Below are 22728 nucleotides of genomic sequence, written 5' to 3' on the forward strand. Positions count from 1 at the left end.
TTGTTAAAAATAACAAAGACTTCATATTTTACACAAAGACAAAAAATGATATATTTAAGTGCCTGATCAGGCTGGTGCAAAACATTTCTGCACAGATGCATGGTACAGTAGGTACAGAGACAACCTCTCTCACACACACTCCATAGTACACACTTCCACACCTTTTTAGTAGATGCATATATCACCTTTTACACATGCACACAAACATTGTATCATCTTAAAATATTCGCAACTCTGTGCATTACTGATTGAGAGACCCCCCGCCAAAGACCTGTCATTCCAACTCCTCTTAAACAACCAAATGGGGCGCTATCTCTGCCAGTATAAGAACATTGGTGACAGAGGCACATAGGGTTGGCTAAAATAGCATAACATTTCAGTACTTCTACCTACCTTGTTCTATTTAAAATAATCACTTCTATACATACTGTACATGGCAGGACTCTATTGTATTATGATATCTGCACTTGGAATCAGAGCAGCAAACCATAAAAATCAAGCCAATATATTAATATAATATGCTATTTAGAATATTGACAATGCATTCAAAAAACAAAAGCAAGAATCCTGTTACTTTGGGTGAAGAAGAAAAAACAAAAATCTAATCTTTCACTATAGCAACCGAAAAACTAAAATCAGAGTTCGTCCAGTAGCCAGAAGCTGCAATTTCAAGGAAAAGAGAGGGATGGAGGGATTCGTTGAAAGAATAAGGGTCCCTGTCAGTCAGTAAAATCATTGTTCTCTTTTTTTAAATCTTTCTCCAGTCCTCTCTCCCTTGTTTCTCAGTTCGTTATCCTAGCTCCCGCCTCCCTCGTCCTCTTCCTTATCCTCCTGCTCCTCCATGTTCTTGCGTGCCATCCTTTCCCGCCTCTCTGCCAGGCGCTGGCATCGTGGGCACTCCTTGCCTGCCCGGAAACATTTGCTGTGGAAACACGCCTTGCACTCTGAAAGACAACACAAGAGAGATGTCATTGCAAAAGCAACCACACTGAAACACGACATAAAAGATTGAGACAAACACACATGGGTGGAGTCCTGTTTAAAAAAATACTTTGGTTTTGTCGATGTGTAGAAGGACGCAAGAAAATATATGGCCAACAGCCTAGTCCCTAGACTGATGTTCCACCCCATAACTCACCTGTTAACCAGCTCTAAGCAAACATGGGGGAGCGCTCCCGCAACGCTAATAACCGGTTTGACAACATTGTTCACAATGGGAAGAAGACTGAGGTGCTGTGATGTCACGGCAGAATAGCCAATGACAGTCTCTGAAGCGAGGGGAAGGGGTGACATGGGACTATAAAAGAAGAGGCGTGTCAGGGTGGCAAGGCAGAAGGCAGGAGAGGAGTGGTGAAATGCAGAGAAACTTGCCAAAAGTCAGTGCACCACACAAACCAGTTCAGACACAACAACGAGCAGCCTATTCTCAAAAGAGAGACACACAGCTTCTAAAGCTATGAATGTGTGACTGAACCATTTCAGGTAACACCTGTGTGGAAGCTTCAATTGTATACATTTGTTACTACATATTCAAATGAATATATTTGTCCCCTCGATAATGAAATGATAAAGCAACTGAAATTCACAAACATGTTTATTTCACATTCACAGAGAAGTTGAGGCTTAATTAATAATGTGAACAGGTAGGCACATATCAAAAGAAAAAAAAACACCTTCAATCACTCCAATTCATCCTGCCATTACATAGACATGAAATAGACCCATATCCTTATTAGAGCCCTGCACGGGCATTAATTTTAAGCCCGCGCAATACCTGCAACGTTCAGGCCCTACCCTACCCAGGCCCGATTGCTTCTGCCAAATTTAAGGCATGGCCTCTCCTCAAATTCTTTGTCCACCTACTCAGTTTCATGCTTTCCTTCCTCATTTACTCCTGTCCCCATCTCGGTTTCTCCTTCTCTTATCTCCTCATCTTCCTCCCTTTACTCCAAAATGCCTTGGCCAGACTTTCTGTTTGAGAGCTTTGAATAACCTCCTCCTCTCCCCTTCTCCCCCCCTCAGACTCTCCTGTCTCTCCCTCTCCAGTCCTTTGGTCATCTGTTCCCTCACTACTAGCTTCCTTTTCCTCACTCTTTTCCACTCCTCCTGCTCCCTCTCTCCTGTCTTGGGATTAGGCTTGAGCGGTATACCGGGTTATTTCGAAATAGTCATAGGATGATTTATCAATACAGTTTTACTTTTTTCATAAATGTTAATATTTGTAGCTACTTTTTAAGTAAATACCTGCAGCCCACTTGTGCAATACGCCAGGAGATGAAGCAGATTGTGTTCTTCATTTCACCGGTCTTACAATTTTTCAGTATGAAGCTTACAGTCACGGTGAGAGAACAGAGCCTCGTGAGTCACTGACTGTGGTGCAGCACGCGCCAGGTGATCTAGTTACAGTATGGAATTCACAACTAAATGTTTGCCAGCTAAACTGAGAAGCATTTTTTAGTTACTTGTATAACTGAGCTGGGATGTCAGAGACCGTTCGTTAGCATTTAGCTAGCATGCACTATTGGATTTTACAAGTACTCGTTAGCATGGCTAACCTTTGGATTGAAAATTACACCCCTTGTGTTCAGTGCTGGTATTACCGAATTTCCTGGGATGGATGAATTTATGACAATCTGGATACGGGGGGAGCTCACCTTCGCAGCGTGTGCACTTGTTCAGCTCGAAAGGGAAGATGATGTCTTTGTCGTTGCCGCAGAACTCACACACAAAACCCTTGGCCTGACAGAGCTGTGAGAGACAAAGAAGGAGAGAGGGGAAATTGAGACATTGACATTAAGGGGACGCACAGAATGGAAATGTCACTTTATGACACCCTCAAGTCCACTGTCACACATGGTGCAAATAGTAATTTGACTCATATTTTCTATTATAGAATGACAATTCAAAATGTACATTATAACAATGAATGTCTCTATTACAGGAAAATGTATAGTTAGCAAGCTGTTAATATCATTAATTGAGAGATAATGCAACAGATTCTCACCACACAGCCAGCCACGTGCCCGGAACCCAATTTCAGCAGCTCTCGAAGCCGGGTGGCCAGAACTCCGTTGCGCACAGCACTGAGGTCGTTGAGGGAGAATAGGTGCAGGTCCTCAGTCAAGTGACCTGGGAGGCTGTCAAACTGGTCCAGCACTCTATGGGGTCAAACGCAAAGACACACGAGGGGAACTCCTACCAGCAATACTTTACCTGACAGCGCAGACAGTGTCGTCTCATAGCAATAGCACAGTTCATTACAGGAAGAATACTTTAGGAGGAATGTAACATGTAAAAGAAAGGGACTCTCATATCGACAATACCATTCATTGCAGGAGGCGGCACACGCATGCATGCACACAACTTACTCTTTAGCTAGGCGGCATGTCTTGAAGAGGTTTTTCATGTGGAAGAGTTGGACCCTCAAAACCTGAAGAATAGTACAAATGCACTTCGTTTATAGAACACATTTCAAACCACAACCAATAACCGGAACAAATGTTCTTTCTAGTATGAGTAGGCTAAACTAAAGCAAAATAAAATACTGCCAAAGATAAGCATAAACTAAGCATCAAACTAGACTAATCTAAACTAAACCAGGCTGAAGTCCAGTCCTCTCACCCGGACAGTCTCCAGGGCTTTGTTCTTCTTGTAGAGGCCACTGTTGATGTCGTTGGGGTTGAACAGGGGGTCTCCGGCGATCTTGCCCAGCAGGTCCCGGGCGAAGTTGCTGATGTAGTACTTGCTGAAGTCCCACTTCCTCAACACGCGGCCCGGCACCACCGCCTGGGCGTTCTCGTGGCAACACTGGCAGAAGTAGCGGCCCAGGTACTCACAGTAGCGCATTCGCTTAATGTAGTCTGTCCGGTGAAGGGGAGTAGTGGTAACAGAGTGAGGCAGGGGGTGAGGCTTGACACAAAATGACCACCGTGGGATGAGGATAACATGTGTGGTTGTGTTTTGGAGGGTGGGGGTCTTCAATGTGGTTTGTACCTGGGTCTATGCGAGTCCCGCAGCCTGCACAGCGGTAGTTCTGCTTCGCCACAACTATTTTCCTCCTAATGGAGCGAAAAAGGGGGAGAGAGGATGGTTAGAGACAGACAGACATAGGAGGGTTAGAGCGACAGACAAGCAAACAAAAAGGGGGAGAGACAAACAAGAAGGGGGAGAGAAGTCAGTGTGTGTGTGTTAAGGACTCACTTGGGCGCGGGGTGGATGTTGAAGATTATCTGGGGTCGGGGCGGGGCCCACTCTAGGTTCCCTCGCACCCGGATCCTCAGCTTGTAGATGTCAGCATGCTCCCCGTCATCAGGAGAGATGGGCAGGGAGTCAGGGATGGGCAGGAGCTGAAGGGTAGAGGGAGAATACAGGTCAGTTTGTGTGAGTGTAGGTGTATGTGTGGGGGATCTTGTATGTATGTGTCTATGCATGCATGTATGTGTCTGCATGCTTGTGTGTCTGTGTGAGCGTACCTTCTGCGGTGCGTCTTGCTCTGGGACCAGCCAATCGAGCTCCGAGGCTGCGGGGAGCTGCATGCCCTCAAACTGCCTGAGCAGCCCCATGGCCACCGACTCAGCCGAGTTAGACTGGAGGAACGACGGAGAGCTGAGAGAGGGAGTAGGAAGTGTGAAGAAGCATATACCAAACACATTTCTGTGAACAACAGATCATTTCCACTGCTGCAAATTATAGCCACACTAGCAAACAATTGTCTAATTTCAACTACCACAAAGAATAGCCTTTTATTTTCAACTACCGCGAGCAACAGCCTAATATCAACTTCCGCAAATGACAGCATAATTTCCAAGTAGCCTACCGTGAACAAAAGCTTCATTTCAACTACTGCAATCAATAGCCTAATTTTAACTACCGCTATCTAACTACCATGCCTTTTCTTTTTCTACTGTTACCTCTGTGCTTGATATGGGCTTGATCGAAACCTAAACATTCTGTCTATAGTCCGGCCCACTCCACGGACTACCATTCTTCATTGGGCCAATAGGAGAAAGGGTGTGGCCAAGGTGAGATGCAGGAGATTCACACATGCAATCAATGTCAAAATATTCAATATTGGCGATAGAAGTCAGCAAACCTTGGCTAGTTGAAAACATAAGGTTTCGAGGATCATAAATCTGGTAAAGAGCTATAAGGCCTTTGGAAAATTTGTGGAAACTAGGCTATTATGGATCAGTAGGCTTGGGGGATGAAAGAACTAGCATATGACCTATGTCATTGACATGGACAGGCAGGTCAGCAGACAATGGCCAAATCCATCTCTAGACACTATTCTCTATACACTTGTGGAGATGTAGACGAGACTTATCGTATCCTATCAGAGGGCAAGATGGTGCTGTTACAAAATTGCCTAAACCTATCAAATCTCAAGTGCATAGGACAAAGGGTCTAGGGCATAGGGTCAATTTGGGATTGGGCCTACATCTACAAGGCTAGAGTGTGAGTGTGTGGGAGGAGCAGTTGTTACATAGACTCTGAGGTGAGGAACGAGCGGCCACTGGACGTCACACTGCGCTTTATGTCTGCATCTGTATATATATGAGAGAGAGAGAGCGAGAGATTAGGCTCAGTTCTTTTAAAGCACATCAAATCACACTACCTAGCATAATTTGGTTCTAAAGGCAGGCATCAAATTCAGACAATCACAAATAAAAACATTTACAGCAAAAAATTTGAGGTTGGTGTTCCAGGAGAAAACTAATTTGTCCTAGATATGACAAGTCCTATAGAAGGCACAAAAGCATCAGACATTACATGTGTGGCAGAGAGTTCACATAGGGACTTTTAAAAGGTGTCATATTAGTGTGCTGCTGGCGAGAGATTTTGGGCAGAATATTATGGGACATTGGAGTCAGAAAGCCTTGGCTAGGTGAAAACACGAGGGATTTCAAAGAACATGAATCTGATAAAGCGCTATAAGCCTCTGGAAAATCTCATGGAAACTAGGGTATTACGGATCACTAGGCTAGGGGATGAAAGAACTAGCATATTCAATATAGGTCATTGACAGGCAGGCCAGCAGACAATGACCCAATCCCAAATCCACAACTGCAACCCAGTTTCTGACCAATATAGTCTAGGGGTTCAGTCTAAAACTATTCTTTTGTCCATTTCAGAATATGTTCATATGTGGATTTGTGCAGTCGATGCAAATCCAAAGCCCTTCTGACAAGATCCAAAAACAACGATATGCCAAAGGGATGCTAGATTTGAATGTTAGGCTGCAACAAATGACATAATCAGCAAGTATCCTTTTTCTTATGAAAGCCGACTACGCAGCAGCAGCATCACAAACAAAAATGTATTATCATCTTATTAACAGCTATACTTATATACAATAAGACTGTGGGAGTCATTTTGTTCGCAGTCCATTAAGCCGTTAAGTCTAGTCTCACACGTGTAATATCTGATGTTTCTTTTAATGCAAGCCAGACTATTTCTTTGCTACCACTGCAGCATGCTAGAAATAGGCAACTTGGCAAGGTGGAATTAATATGAAGCCGTTCCTGTTTAGATCGCGTTGAGCACTAACACAACTGGATGTGCATCAGTGATGCAATCTCATGCACACATAAAGCCTAAATTAATTGTTGAGTGAATCAATGGATGGATGAATGAATATTCATGAATGCCCAATAGCAGCAGTAGCTATACACTGCTGACCGCAAATGTACTAGTCTACTGAAGACCCTAACCCCCATCAAACCATAGATGTCTACACACTCATCGCCGGTCTCCCTAACTCTGGAGCAGCAAAGGCACCACAAAGCACATAAGCCAGGCCAGCAACTAGCTGGATTCCAAACTGAAAACCTTTTTCCCACTTGTAGACGTCACTAAAATGACTAGGTACCAATGGGCACCAATCTGGTAGAAATGATACCAAATTAAACTGAAAGCTCAAAAGGAAAAAGGTAGAGTCCATATGATGCTAACCGTGAACATCAATCACTCAAAAGGCAGAGAGTAAAGGGGAAATAATTGTTTTGGTAAGAGTTCTTCCTCACTTCATCTTCACACAATTCCTCACTCCACGCCACCTCCTCCTCAAAACACATTGGAGAAGGTCAGAGGGGAGGGACCTTGAACCTTGTCCTTCAATACAGTTGAGAATAGGACGGGAGGAATCGCAGAAAGATTCATTGAGAAAGAGCCATGGAATCCAGCTACATTTGTCCAGCCTTCCACATCCGTAGTTTTTGTGCCCCCCCCCTAGCCCTGTCTCTTGTACCCCACACCAGATCAGATACCTGAGAAGAGGGAGGCGAGCGACAGGGAGAGGCCGCTCCTTGACACCGCCATCAGGGACTGGCCCTCACAGCCATCTGAGAGACAGAGACTACACTCAGCACTGGCTCCACACCACCAAATATACAGTGCATTTGGAAAGTATTCACAACCCTTGACTTTTTCTACATTTTGTTACGTTACAGCCTTATTCTAAAATTGATTAAATTGTTTTTGTTCCTCATCAACCTACACACAATACCCCATAATGACTTAGCAAAAATAGGTTTTTAGAAATTTTTGCAAATGTCACATTTACATAAGTATTCAGACCCTTTACCAGTATTTACTAGTCAAACTTTATTTGCCACATGCGCTAAATACAACAAGTGTAGACTTTACTGTGAAGTGCTTACTTACAAGCCCTTAACCAACAGTGCAGTTCAAGAAGAAGAAAATATTTACCAAGTAGGCAAAAATAAAAAGTAACACAATAAGGATAACGAGGTTATATACAGGGGGCACCGAGTTATTGTTCAGGGGTACAGGCTAGTTGAGTGACTGTGCATAGGTAACAAACAATGAGTAGCAGCAGTGTACAGGGGGGGGGGGGGGGGGGGTCAATGTAAATTGTCCGGTGGCGATTTTTATGAATTGTTCAGGAGTCTAATGGCTTGGGGGTAGAAGCTGTTGAGGAGCCTTTTGGTCCTAGACTTGGCACTCCGGTACCGCTTGCCGTGCGGTAGCAGAGAAAACAGTCTATGACTTGGGTGACTGGAGTCTCTGACAATTTTATGGGCTTTCCTCTGACACCGCCTATTAAATAGGTCCTCGATGGCATGAAGCTTGGCCCCAGTGATGTACTGGGCCGTTCGCACTACCCTCTGTAGCGCCTTACGGTCAGATGCCGAGCAGTTGCCATACCAGGCAGTGATGCAACCGGTCAGGATGCTCTCAATGGTGCAGCTGTAGAACCTTTTGAGGATCTGGGGGCCCATGCCAAATCTTTTCAGTCTCCTGAGAGGGAAAAGGTTTTGTCGTGCCCTCTTCACGACAGTCTTGGTATGTTTGAACCATGATAATTCGTAGGTGATGTGGACTCCAAGGAACTTGAAACTCTCGACCCGCTCCACAACAGCCCCGTCAATGTTAATGGGGGCCTGAAGCACCTTTGGCAGCGATTACAGCCTCAAGTCTTCTTGGGTATGACGCTACAAGCTTTGGCGTCGCTGCACAGCTATTTTCAGGTCTCACCAGAGATGTTCGATCGGGTTCAAGTCCAGGCTCTGGCTGGGGTACTCAAGGACATTCAGAGACTTGTGCTGAAGCCACTCCTGCATTGTCTTTGCTATGTGCTTAGGGTCATTGTCCTGTTGGAAGGTGAACCTTTGCCCTAGTCTGAGGTCCTGAGCGCTCTGGAGCAGGTTTCATCAAGGATCTCTCTGTACTTTGCTCCGTTCAGCTTTCGCTCGATCCTGACTAGCCTTCCAGTCCCTGCCTCTGAAAAACATCCCCACAGCATGATGCCGCCACCATGCTTCAACGTAGGGACGGTGCCAGGTCTCCTCCAGATGTGACGCTTGGCATTCAGGCCAAAGAGTTCAATTTTGGTTTCATCAGACCAGAGAATCTACCCCGATTGCTCAGTTTGGCCGGGCGGCCAGCTCTAGGAAGAGTCTTGGTGGTTCCAAACTTCTTGCATTTAAGAATGATGGAGGCCACTGTGTTCTTGCAGTCCTTCCATGCGGCAGACATTTTTTGGTACCCTTCCCCAGATCTGTGCCTTGACACAATCCTGTCTCGGAGCTCTACAATTCCTTCGACCTCATGGCTTGGTTTTTGCTCTGACATGCACTATCAACTGTGGGACCTTATATAGACGGGTGTGTGCCTTTCCAAATCATGTCTAATCAATTGAATTGTAGAAACATCTCAAGGATGATCAATGGAAACAGGATGCAACAGAGCTCAATTTCGAGACTCATAGCAAAGAGTATGAATACTTAAGTAAAAAAGGTAGTTTGTTTAATACATTTGCAAAAATGTATAAAAACCTGTATTTGCAATGTGTGTAGATTGATGACTTTTTAAAATTAACCCATTTCAGAATAAGGCTGTAACGTAACAAAATGTAGAAAAGGTCAAGGGTTCCAAATGCACTATATGACTACACACAGTAGTACTGTGTATACACACACATAAACAGGAGGAAGTAGTCACACACACACGCATAAAGGCTACTTTTAGAACACACATGCAGGCAAACACACACACACATTTATCAAAGACCTAGCTACCTTGCCTCAACAGTCCAGAGAGCAATGTTAATGAATACCATTAAAAATGGGAGCCGTTTCCAGCCTTAGTGGGTAGATGAATGATATGTGGGACATGACAATGAGGTTGTGAAGTTAATGGCACACAAAGCTTGCATGATGTGTATATAATATAAACCCTTCCATCCAAGTCCACAATCCTTCCTAAGGTTCCCTCGTTCCCTCTCTCTACCTCTCAGCTCACACTCCTCCACCTCCTCGGCAGAGCCCGAGTCGGACATGTGAAAGGAATCCTGGGAGCTCCTGCAGGAGCCTCCGCTGTCTGTGGAGTGGAACACTGGAGGAAGGGAGACAGGATTAAAATCAATAGCAGCAAAATTACGACATGGGGACTAAGTTGGGAGTTGTTTGTTTGTGTGTGCATGCATCCGTGCATGTGTATGTCCAGCCATGCGTAAGCTCTTACAGTGCTGTGAGGGTGGCAGGCAGGTGCGTCGGATCTGCAGCCTGCGCAGGCGGATCTTCTGTTTTAACTGCTGGATCTCTGAGTCGCTGTCGTCGCCATCCTCCTCCTCCTCCCGCCGCCGCCGCAGGTTGCACTTCATCAGCTCGATGGCGGCAATCAGAGACTCAGAGATGCTGAAGTGGGCATTCTCCTGGAATGAGACACGCAGATGGGCGGGGGGAGAGTGAGGCCTTGCTGTAACACTTTCAAAATGAAGTTATGATTGATTTCACACAGTTGGAGAGGTGAGTGTAAGGGTCTCCTAAATGATACCATTCCAATTAGGTCATAACTCTCCCTATTCTCTAACTTTCTGTCCTTAGAGTGCACTCACACATTTCCTTTAAAAAGGCAAGTTCTGGGGTAAGAAACTATGGTACACAAATCCAATGCTTTAAAATGTGTGGGGAAAAGTGCACGAGTGCAGACTTCGGGAGAATTGGAACGTTTAGACGTTCCGATTCTAATCACTCAAAGGTCAGGGGTCAGATGATGTGGGATTATGAACCCTCCCCAGGCTCACCTTCTCCAGGTCAGCACAGCTGCCGAAGTCCTGCTCCGATAGGTAGCTGATGAGGCTCTGGCCCTCTGACGGCTTCCGGAACATGCCGTCTGGAACACTGCTGTACTGGGAGCCATCTGCAGAGACAACACACACATGCAGAGACACACACACACCCACACATTTTCAGCAAAGACAAGCCTCAAACACTGTATGTTGATTAGTATTGGTGTCACTGGCATATATACCTCAGGTAAGGTGATGGACATTGACAATGACATTTATTTTGCCAGCTAGGTAGTCATGTTTGAACCAGTGTACTCACTTGACTCCATATAGAGGGAGCTGGGTGTGCTGACATCACTGATGGCAGGGGAGAAGGGGCTGTAGGCCGTGACACAGCAGTCCACTCCAACCAACGATTCTGACAAACAGAACACACCGCTGATGTTAGATTGACCACAAAAATGAAGGAAGATCAGTGTCATATCAAGGGCCAACTAGCCTGGTTACCAGATGTTTTCTGTACTCAACATTTGTGCTAAAGTTGGCTAAAGAAAGCAGAAACAGACTTAACTGAACAGTGTCGTAGTAGCTTGACATTTCAACTTTAATATCCATTTTGAGATATGCTCAGTCAGACACCCACAAAGGATGTATCGAAAGTAAATGTATCAATGAACACATCAATGTTTTGTTATCAGCTAGGTAAATGACATCAGGGTAAAAAAATAAAATTAGATCAAATATGTACTAAACGGTCTCCTTTCCACTGCAAATCCAAGGCGAATATTGTGATGATACGTTTATGATTGCTGACAGTGATTCTGACCACATAAGCAACTAATAAATTGAAGTTATACTGACCTTAGAAAAAAAAAAAAAAAAGATAAAAGGTAACATTTGTAAAAAATGAATAGTAAAATCAATGAAAGACCAAAAAACAACAACATTAAAACGTCACAATGTAATGAAAGTAGCGTGTATTCAAACATTATCCAACACAATGAATGAACATGGCGAGCTGTTTTGGCCTACGGTCTTGGTTTTGGTTTCACCTAAAACCAGCCAAACATTAAATCAAAGACTTAGGGTCTTGAGTGACCTTGGTTCGACCTAAAAATCAACCAAACAACAACCAAAAAACAGAACAGCACAAATGAGGAACCAAAAGCAAGGCCAGAGATAAGAGAAGTGGAAGTAGGGATTTATCATGCAAGGAAAGGGGGATGAGAGAGGAAGAAGACGGAGCACAGAAGAACTGCACTGCCAACCTGCTACAGGGTCCTCTATTATAATGGTGATTTTCCTGTGGCCCCCTCCTTCACGCAGACAGAGACAGAGACAGGAGGTTAGCCGAGAGAAAATAGAGGAAAAGGAAAAAGCACTGTGGCAAATGGCAACCGAGAAAGACAAATGTGCTGGATGTGGTCCACACCGCATAGCACTGCAACTACACACCCCCACACACTCTCTCTCTCTCAGGCGCTAACCTGCTACATACACACACTCTTATACAAACACTAGTCTTGCAGCCATTAACCTTCAATTACTTATTTGAAATAAAAATTCACAAAGAAACATACACGTATTGGTTTGCACTCATGCTCAGCAAACATACCCTAGCCTCTCACCTGCTACACACACGCAAACAAACACACACGCAAACAAACACACACACTCACCATGTCTATGTTTGTGGTTGATCCCCATGTCAGACATCGAGCGGATGTGCCCCTTGCTGCCCCCGCGACCCTGCCCCCTCTGTCCCTCCGAGAAGGATGACCTTCGCGGAGCGGGAGGCGGGACCACAGTCAGGGAGCTCCGCATAGGCGGCTGGACCGGAACCTCGCCACCTGATTCGCCACTCCCGCCGGGCTCGCTGCTGGGGGTGGAGCTCTGGGAGTCACGGCGATTGCAGCGTTGCACCAGGTTACCGATGGCCAGGTACTCTGGGCCGTCGTCGCCCTCGCCAGAGTCTAGGGTGTCTGAGTGGGCAGGGCCTGGGGAGGCGGGCTCGGTCAGGGCAATGTGGGGGACAGCTGCCATGGGGCGGGGAGGAGGAGTCACACCCCTCTCGCCCTCCCCCCCGGACCCTGACACGCACCCCCAAGGGGCTCCCGGGGCGCTGGCTGATGGAATAGAGTCTGTAGAGGGGGAACAAGAAGAGAGTTTCAGTCAGACTGCTTTCTGAAGAAACTTCATCAATGCTTTATTCAAATCGCATCTCCTTACACAATCAGGTCGGTGTAGACTCAGTGACCTCAAAAGCAGATACGAGGGAATTTAGGCATCAAGGGAAGCAGCTAATATAAGGTGGTTGACATTTTCTGAGACTTTCAACTAGAACTGTAAAACAGAGCAGAAATAATTCTTAGTGTCACTTCTATACTTCCCATATCTATCTTCAAACTTCTGAATGTTTCTATCAGACACACCAAATGAGAGATGAGGCAGATAAGAGTTTTAGGGAATCCCTTCTCCTTACAATCGCCAATAAACCACATCTCCATTTACAAATCAGGCCTGTGTAGGCTCACGGCGATCACAAGCACTGTAGTGAATTCAGCTATTGTGACTTATTGTGGACCTTGACCTTCTGAAATGATAATGCGATAACAGGAGGCACATGTCCTGCCTAACCTCCATTCACAATGCTGTTCCTCTCCTTCTCAGACTACTGCTCCATCCCTCTATCCTCCCTCTGAAATTCTACCCTACTGTACAGTTCATCCACCTCTACTTCATTCCCTGCTTTAATCTGTGTTTAATTTATTACTCTCCCCTTTATTACTCTCCCCTTCCTTTCCCATCTACCTTCCTTACACTCAATCCCTCTGCTTTCCTCCATATCTCCTGATCTGTGTTGGTGTTGCTCTTCGTCCCATGTTCTCACTCCCTACCCCAAACTCTCCATCTCTCCCTCCTATCCCTCCATCCTCACCTGTGTTGCTCTCTAATGTGGCCGACCGTAGTGGTGTCAGTGTTGGGTACCACTTTCTCTTTCCCACTCTCACACCCTCATTCCTATCCCTCACCTTCTTCCTTCCTCCATTCGCTAACCTCCCTCAGCTCCCTATTTCCTCACCTGAGCAGAGTTACCCTCTGAGATGGCCCCTGTGTTATTGCTGGCTGTGTGTCCTTTGTCTCAGTGGGAGCCTGTCTCCCTCTCTCTCTCCTATCCTCCTTCCACCCCTCACCTGAGTTCCTCTCTGAGATGACCCCTGTGTTTATGCTGTTCAGTGTGTGTCCTCTGTCTCGGTGGGAGAGGGAGCACTGGGAGGTGGTGAGCCTGTGGTTGAGCTCTTCCCTGGGGGGCCCCTGGCCCTTGCCCAGCCCGCCCCTCCAGCCTCCTCCGGCCCCAGGCAGCTCACACAGACTATGGCTCTTCAACAGGCCCCCCACACACGGAGGGCCCTTCAGAGTGGACAGCTGAGAAAGAAGGAGAAAAACAGAGGGGGAGGATTAGAGACAAATTAGAATGTGAAAGAGAGGTACAGTAAGATAGATGGTAAGAGATCAATGCAGGCACAGACAATTAGGTATAGTAAAAACAAGGGGAAAGAAAGAAAAAAAAACATGGCACAAGACAATTTATGTGTAAGGCATGGTTGAGCTGTATCAGAAAAGAGAAGACAAATAGAGAGATGGAGGGAGAGAGATCCTCCACTAATGCTTAAGTGGATATCAGGGACAGGAACTTAAGACACCAAGATGTACAGACAGAGAGTATGATTGGTGTGTATTGGTGTGTGTGTGTGTGAGGTGCCCACCTTGACAGTGTCAACGAGTGCCAGCAAACGGGGGTTGTTCTGTTCCACGGCCTCAAGATACTGAAACATGGCCGTCACATGGGGCTCTTTTAGGAGAAAGGCCTCCTCTGAGAGACAGAGCGAGGGAGAGAGAGAAGGGAAGGGGGAGAGGCGTGAGACAGAGCGAGCAACTGACCGAGAAAGGGAGAAAGTCAAGATAAGGTCAATAGGACAAGACAATAAAACAGACACAGTCCAAACGATATCACAGGCCCAAAACATTGATTAATTCTAGGGCTATGATGGTCATGGAATTTTGGATGACGTTTTTTCCGTTTGAATATGAAAAATTAAAAGTGAAACGGTTATGAAGGTTATTTTATTTTCATCCAGAATCGACGGTTACATGATCCTACAATTACCGTGCCAGCCCTAATTCCTTCATCAAGTCCACAAACTTAACTACAGTTGTCTTGGTTTGGCCGGGGCGCACACACTCACACGCAGCCTTACCGTTGTAGTACTTGCGGGTGTGTCCCTGGTGTTTGAGCAGGGGTCTGAGCTGGGCGGAGAGCAGGTGGACCTGAAGGCTGTGCAATAGCCAGCGCTCTGCCTTGTAGCCTTCCCCAACACTCTGTATACCCCTGTTTAGCACGGGCTCCAGCTTACTGAACTACAGGGCCCAGAAAGGGGCGGGAGAGAGGAGGGAGAGAAGTGAGGGTAGAGGGAGAGAAAGAGAGAGCGGAGGGGGGAGGGATAGGGGAGATTGAAGGAGGAGTGTATGGGAGAGAGAGTGAGGGGAGAGGGCAAGGGATGGGAGGGGAAGGGTGAGGAAAAATACAGAAAGAAAAAAGAGATGGTTAGAGAGATGACCACTATATAAACAGGTGAACCTGTGGCTGGCTAGCTGGCTGGCTGGACGCACCCAGATCTGTTTGTACCTTCTGTGATAATGTAACAGGCAGTTGCTGAGATCATCGAGAGAGTTTTCTGAAGATACAGCAGATTGCACAAAAAACATTAGCACATCAACAAGACGGGAAAGAGGTCAGGGGCTAAAAGGTTAAAGGGCATTTGGGTTTCACAACAGTAGCATGTGAGAAGGGTGTTGATGAAGCATTACCCTGGTAAGAGTGCAAAAGTTGTGTTTATTCATTCACTAAAGCTTATCCTTGCCTCGTTTCAACTCATTGTCAACTGTGGGCCAGCCTACCATTAAGATCAGGTTTAGCATCAACTTAGAACCACTACTTATCATTAGGTTACACAATGGCTAATCACTGTATTGTTGTCACAACTATATAGATTCAACAATGTCTGTGTCCCAAATGGCACCCTATTCCCTATATAGTAAGGGGTTGCGTTAGTGTTCATAAATCTGCATTTTCATAACACAGACCTTCCGAAATCTGCATTTAAATCATTTCACCTATGTTTTATATTGAAAGTCAATCATATTTTTAAAATTTTCAAAAGTGATCAGGGGCGTGCAACTATAGTTTTTTCACAGAAAATACATTAGGCACAAATACACATTCGGCAGAAAATAGCTTCATTTTCAACGCTATTTGGCTGGCAGCCAAATGAGCTTACAATGAAAAGACAAGGTCTTTTTTTGCTAAATGATGCATGGCCATCATATTTTCTAATGTTTATCATAGAAAGAATGTAGCCAGCTACATTTCCTAATGTTTTGCTTCAAGTTAATCTTGCATTTTCCCAGAGAAAAGCTAGCTGGCTACACTGAGAAAAGTACCCGGAGAAAAATAGCTAGACATCAGTCAGAGTGCTGTCTGCTGATAGAATGCTGTTTCTCTCATCTGAGGGGAGAAGGGCAACTGAAGCACAACGTTTGTCTGATGAAAAGCAGAAACTACAATAAGAAGCATTTTAGATCTGCATTTACAAAACGCAGCAAGATATTTCTTAGGCATTTATTTGAAAAAATCTGTGTGAAAAACACAGAATTCTGCATTAACGCAACCCCTCATAGTGTCCTACTTTTGACTAGAGCTCAGAGAGCAATAGTCTATGTGCCGGGGGGCTAGATATGTTATAGCTGGTGTAATTCTCCTGTCTTTCCTGGTGTCCTGTGTGAATTCAAGTACGCACCCATCCGGAGGACCGGAGCCCTAGGACCATGCCTCAGGACTACCTGGCCTGATGACTCCTGGCTGTCCCCAGTCCACCTGGTCATGTTGCAGCTCCGCACCTGATGTCTCGACCTCTGAATGCTCGGCTATGAAAAGCCAACTAACATTTACTCCTGAGGTGCTGACCTGTTGCGCCCTCTACAACCACTGATTATTATTTGACCCTGCTGGTCATCTATGAATTTTTTAACATCTTGAAGAACAATCTAGCCATGTACTCTTATAATCTCCACCCGGCACAGCCAGAAGAGAACTGGCCACCCCTCAGAGCCTGGTTCCTCTTTCGGCTTCTTCCTAGTTTCCTGCCTTTCAGGGAGTTTTTCCTAGCCACCGTGCTTCTACATTTGCATTGCTTGCTGTTTGGGGTTTTAGGCTGGGTTTCTGTATAAGCACTTTGTGATAACTGCAGGCGTAAAAGGGGCTTCATAAAATATAAAAAACATCAGCTCAATTGCTTTAATTCCATTAGTTCATTTTTTGTGAGCTCAACGCTCTGTTTATCTAGAAAGAAATGAAATAATTCACGAGAGAAATTAAGTCAAGAACTTTCTTTGTGGGATGCTGGGCTGAAGGGAGTTGTAGTTTTCATTAGGCAAATATTCACCCTAGTTCAGCAAAGAAACGTGGTAATCAACTATAATGACCATAATTCATTGCGCCTGTTCTTCCCGGCTCGACAGAGACTGATAGCCTTAACACAGACCGCATGAGAGAGGAATGTAAACAACACAAAGATGAGAGGGATAGAGACAGTTCGTGAGGTAGCTCTGATTGATAGTTGTAGTTGGTAATAAGCAGTCTTGAAAGTATGCCTTATTTACTTCGAAGAACTAGTCAAATGATTTTGTCAGACAGCTCTGCAGAATACTTAGGCAGCTACTATGTGTCTTTTACTTTCGGTTTTGTACACCAGCTTCAAACAGCTGAAAATACAATATTTTTGATTATGAAAACATATTTCAATGATTCTCTTATACTTGCGGAAATTAGGGGAACTATTAGAATTTTAGCAACCAGGAAATGGCAGAGCAATTTCAGCATAGTGCACCTTTAAGGAATGAAAAATAATAAAGTAATGAAATAAAAACTAAGTAAATATTTTATTTCATAGTAATTTCCTATTAAGGTCTAGCCAATGTGGACCTGATGGAGACAATAGGATGTTTTAGCAATTGAATGTTCACTATTTTGGGCTTTGTGATTTCCATTAAAAAGCTCCAAAATAATTAGCCATTATTTTATAATGCATTTGTTGTTGACATTTTTTTTGCGAATAAGATACCAGCAATTATTTTTTTAATAACCGAGACGAACCGACTTTAAAAAGCACTAATTGCTCAGCACTAGGCTCTGGTCAAAAGTAGTCCACTATGTAGGGAATAGGGTGCCATTTGGGATGCAACCAATGTCTGTGGTCACAACAAACTGTACTGGCTCCACTATCATATACACGGGATGATTAATCACCATAAAGAGATTGCTAGAGTACAATACCTGTTCTACATGCGAGGCCAGGTGAGGGCTGATGTAGCGGACACAACACACAAAGGGCCAGTAGTCTTTCTGCTTGTAGTACACCTGCAACACAAAACCGGCGTTTACTACAGTACAATGGCATTGTCCTACTTATGGCCGATGAAAGGCCACAATGTGCTGTTATGACCACATTTCCACCAGTTTTTCCCTATCCATCTTACATTTGGGTTACCAGGACAGGATAAAAACAGAACATCAGAAAACAGATTCAGAGGAAAAAGCAGTAGAACTATGAAATGTTCATTCTCAGCAGCTCTTTTGCACCCTGCCTCAAAGAAAATGCAGGGAACAAACGCTGAATTCCCACTTAGCAGAGGCTCTTACCCAGGGCAATAATATTAGTGCATTTAAATAAAGAGGCTGAAAAACAGCCAAATAAGAAGGCCTTATTATTACCTTCATTGAAAACACAAATTATAGCGTAAAAGAGTTAAGAGTAAGTAAAGGAGTACTTGTTCATGAGGCCTGACCTGCTCGTGCTTGAGGCCGTGGCTGAGGATGTGGTTCATGTCCTTGTGCAGCCGCTGTAGACCCCCGTAGCGAGACCACACATTAGGGTTGTTGGTGGACACCAGGCCCTCCACCGTGGTCTTCAGACTGGAGAGCAGCTTCCAGTGTTCCCTCCTGGAAAGAGAGGAGGGAGAGAGAGAATGGAGGAAGAGAGTGAAGAGGTAGGTATAGGCTTGACTGAACTTGTCCCTCACCCAAACATTCTAGAGTAGACAGTTGAGCAGAAAAATTAAAACCAGCATTGACTGACTGAGAAGAAATCACACAGTAAGAATCTGCCATAACAAACAAACTACTGTGCAATGACCCCGAATGAACCATTGTGACTAAAAACTACTGGCTGTGCACTGCATATACAGCGCCCAATGAAATGCATTGTACTAGGCTAAGTAGATATAGGCTAATTATTCTAAAGTATACTGAGACCATAGACATACAGCCTTATTCCAAAATGGATTAAATATATTTATTCAGAAATCTACACACAATACACCATAATAACAAAGATAACAGGTTTTTAGAAATGTTAGCAAATTTATTAAAAATAACAAAACATAAATACCCTTCTCTATGAGACTAGAAATTGAGCTCAGGTGCATCCTGTTTCCATTGATCCTCCTTGAGATGTTTCTACAACTTGATTGGAGTCCACCTGCGGTAAATTCAACTGATTGGACGTGATTTGGAAAGGGACACACCTGTCTATATAAGGTCCCACAGTTGACAGTGCATGTCAGAGCAAAAACCAAGTCATGAGGTCGAAGGAATTGTCGTAGAGCTCTGAGACACGATTGTGTCAAGGCACAGATCTGGGGAAGGGTACCAAAACATTTCTGCAGAATTGAAGGTCCCCAAGAACACAGTGGCCTCCATCATTCTTAAATGGAAGAAGTTTGGAACCACCAAGACTCTTCCTAGAGCTGGCCGCCCAGGCAAAAGTGAGCGATCGGGGTAGAAGGGTCTTGGTCCGATGGTCACTGACAGAGCTCTAGAGTTCCTCTGTGGAGATGGGAGAACCTTCCAGAAGGACAACCATCTCTGCAGCACTCCACCAATCAGGCCTTTGTGGTAGAGTGGCCAAACTGAAGCCACCCCTCAGTAAAAGGCACATGACAGGCCGCTTGGAGTTTGCCAAAAAGCACCTAAAGAGTCTCAGACCATGAGAAACAAGATTCTCTGGCCTAATGAAACCAAGATTTTACTCTTTGGCCTGAATGCCAAGCGTCACATCTGGAGGAAACCTGGCACCATCGCTACAGTGAAGCACGGTGGTGGCAGCATCATGCCGTGGGGGATGTTTTACAGTGGCAAGGACTGATGATTGAGGCAAAGATGAACGGAGAAAAGTACAGAGTTCCTTGATGATAACCTGCTCAGGACCTCAGACCGGGGCGAAGGTTCACCTTCCAACAGGACAACGCAGGATTGTCTCGGAATGGCCCAGCCAGAGCCCGGGCTTGAACCCGATCGAACATCTCTGGAGAGACCTGAAAATAGCTGTGCAGTGACGCTCCCCATCCAACCTGACAGAGCTTGAGAGGCTCTGCAGAGAATAATGGGAGAAACTCCCCAAATACAGGTGTGCCAAGCTTGTAGCGTCATACCCAAGAAAACTCGAGGCTGTAATCACTGCCAAAGGTGCTTCAACAAAGTACTGGGTAAAGGGTCTGAATACTTATTTCAGAAAAACCTGCTTTTGCTTTGTCATTATGGGGTATTGTGTGTAGATTGATGAACAAAAACAATGTAATACATTTTAGAAATAGGCTGTAACGTAATAAAATGTGATAAGTCAAGGGGTCTGAATACTTTCCGAATGCACTGTAGGTAAGACACTAGGTGATGTGGGCTACAACCTCCAATGGGCATAGGTTAATGGCAAACTCTTTAAAACAACAGTATTGAGTACAAAGAGTTAACATATTGTTGTTCTGGGTGAGTGAAGAGGTGTGTCACTTTCCACTTGTATTGAGATAGCAGCAAAATCAAAAGTGAATATATGCCTTAAAGTAGCCTATTTGATGTTGAGGAAAATAAAAAAAAAAGAGAAAAAAAACAGACTGAGCACAAATTCCAACAGACCGAGCACAAAATCCAACAGACCAACAGACAAAATGCAAGCTCATACCCAGGACTTACTCATTTTTCCTTAAGTCAGCAGCTAGCTGGAACTCAATGCTGACACAAAATGACACACACTCTCCCACACACACTTGGGAAAATAGTCTTGAGTAATGAGGAACAATGAAGAACAACACCAGAAGGGAGATTTTAGAAAGATCTAGTTTTCTAGTAAAAAGTATCTTATTAAAAACTTCACATTACTCATCTGCAGCAAATATGACAGAAACTAGGCTTAAAACATCCAGGGCTCATTCATGTTACAGGGTTGGAGGAGAAGTGGTTTTAAGGATGAACCTAGTGAAGTGTGTGCCACTGTTTCATGACTACTGAAGGAGTCTGTCAGTGATTATAGTTTTTTTTGGTATCCATTAATGAGAGTTACAGGTTAGGTACTGTTTGGTGTAGCACAGATTAAGATCCTGTTCTACCAACCTTAAATTTGCCCATAATATATTAGTTCTTGATTCGGCCAATCTTCTTCTAAAATGTCTGTGTCCAGTTGCAGGTGGTACGTTTCAATTTAGAAGATGCTCCATTATTAAAAATAATACATTTTTATTCCATGAAGTAATCCAACAATGTGTACATTGCCAATTTATCTATTTGAAATATTCTCTCATTGATTGAAACCGGTGGGTCCACCCCAAAGTGCCCATCATCCAGGTCATGTTGACACTCACCTACAGTACTGTATCTCGATCATTGAGGTGGTTAGATTAATCTGGCCCGGGGTACACTTTACTATGGCCCGTCACATCATCAGGCCTAAACAGGAAAGGAGCGCCCTTCTTAAATCGAACAGTAATCTGCACATCTCGGTCATGTTGTCAACAAGACAGCATAGTGCATCATCCAGAAACACACGAGAGATTCTATAAATGTTTGCATTTTCAAACTAGTTTTCATTGGGAAGGAGAGTTTAAAAAAAAATCAAAAGCAATCGCTTTTGTATGGGAAAACGTAGAATCCTACTGATTACTATAATTTAATTACACCGCTTTTGTTTTGAGCCGCTTTCACGTCGGATAGAGCGGGGCACCTGGCTCACTCCCGGTGAATTCTATAAATACCCCTCTTGTACAGCACCTGTAATAGAGAATTTGCCATAACAAAATTGCACTTCCTTCCAGTTTGCAAGATAACTACATATCAAGTTAACGTTAGTTTAGCGTCAACTAGCTAATAATGCTAACTCAAGTTAGCTAGCTAACGTTCGCTAATTTAGTTAACACACTAGTTAACGTTAGCTACCTAGTTAACGTTACTAGTTAGCAAATACATATTGTCATGGACAGTATTATATATTGCATGTAACTGAGGACAACGTTTGAAGTTCATTGGCCAATTTAAGACTTGTTTTCATCCGTGAACAACCTTAATGTAGCTAGTTAGTTACCCAACGAGCTAGCCGGCTAAGCTAGCTAGCTAACAAACAGCTAGCTTGGTTAGCCGATTCCCCACCTAGTCCCTCACCTGCGTTCCTCGTCTTCAGCCTCCGCCGTAATCTCCATTTCCTCGAACCGGGGGAAACCGAATACGGTATCAGCTTCCCCCAAATTCACTTCCAGTACACACAAGTCACCGGCCGCTTACAGCCAGTGGCTCAACATTATCTCGTCGCATTCACTTTGGCTAGTAGGAGTGGTGACTGGTGTAGTCCAATACGAGCGCTGTCAGTGTCAAAAATTGCATGAGGCCCAAACAGAAACACAAAACCGCATGACCTCGCCATCATCAGTAGTGGGCGGGGTTGATGTTTCAAAGACTCCTACTCCTTGACACAGGTTGTTTTTGAAGTGATAGATTGAGATTTATTTTTCCTAGGCTATTTATTGCAAAATAGCCTTATGCTGAATTTATAACTGTGAGTTATTCAAATGAAGATGCCTGCACATTTGCTACCTTATTCAATTATCCTTCATTCTCTGTTAAATAAAGTCAGTGACATTCAATATAAAGTTTCACATTACTATTTGTAACTGGTGGGTAATGCATTAATTACTTTTCTAGAAAATTTCAGTACAGCCTAGAACCCTGCTTTTTATGCCAAACCTGCTAATAGCTTGACAATGATGCCACCTGCTGGTGGTGAAGGGCTCTCTCTCGCTCTCTCTCTCTCACACACACA

The 22728-nt window shown here is 44.5% G+C and overlaps 1 protein-coding gene across 3 annotated transcripts; it reads right to left on the reverse strand.

Annotated features, from left to right (window-relative positions):
• Nucleotides 1-22329, reverse strand: LOC120054604 (run domain Beclin-1-interacting and cysteine-rich domain-containing protein-like). 3 transcript variants are annotated; one of them, XM_039002075.1, is made up of 21 exons: nt 22074-22329; nt 18437-18590; nt 17925-18008; nt 14791-14950; nt 14299-14468; nt 13726-13957; nt 12211-12672; nt 10851-10949; nt 10547-10662; nt 9985-10174; nt 9751-9855; nt 7266-7340; nt 5483-5543; nt 4473-4605; nt 4201-4346; nt 3994-4058; nt 3622-3860; nt 3369-3430; nt 3005-3158; nt 2655-2748; nt 1-944 (listed from the first exon to the last, which is right to left on the reverse strand). In XM_039002075.1, the coding sequence occupies exons 1-21, from the start codon at nt 22109-22111 to the stop codon at nt 796-798; spliced, it is 2988 nt and encodes a 995-aa protein (XP_038858003.1). In that variant the 5' UTR covers nt 22112-22329; the 3' UTR covers nt 1-795. The 3 variants fall into 3 exon arrangements, with proteins under 3 accessions (XP_038858003.1, XP_038858005.1, XP_038858004.1); XM_039002077.1 differs by having other exon boundaries at nt 14299-14405; nt 22074-22328; XM_039002076.1 differs by lacking the exon at nt 22074-22329 and adding an exon at nt 21281-21344.
• Between the last annotated feature and the right edge of the window lie 399 nt (nt 22330-22728).

This window comes from Salvelinus namaycush, chromosome 10 (genome assembly GCF_016432855.1).
Source record: "Salvelinus namaycush isolate Seneca chromosome 10, SaNama_1.0, whole genome shotgun sequence".
NCBI classification, from domain to species: domain Eukaryota; kingdom Metazoa; phylum Chordata; class Actinopteri; order Salmoniformes; family Salmonidae; genus Salvelinus; species Salvelinus namaycush.

Excerpts from the sequence above, each read along its gene's own strand:
- LOC120054604 (XM_039002075.1), bottom strand. The coding sequence starts at position 22,111 with ATGGAGATTACGGCGGAGGCTGAAGACGAGGAACGCAG. Across the intron at positions 10,950-12,210 it reads CAACCACAAACATAGACATG|AATCGTTGGTTGGAGTGGAC; the intron begins GTGAGTGTGTGT and ends TCTGTTTGTCAG. Across the intron at positions 945-2,654 it reads CAAGTGCACACGCTGCGAAG|AGTGCAAGGCGTGTTTCCAC; the intron begins GTGAGCTCCCCC and ends GTTGTCTTTCAG.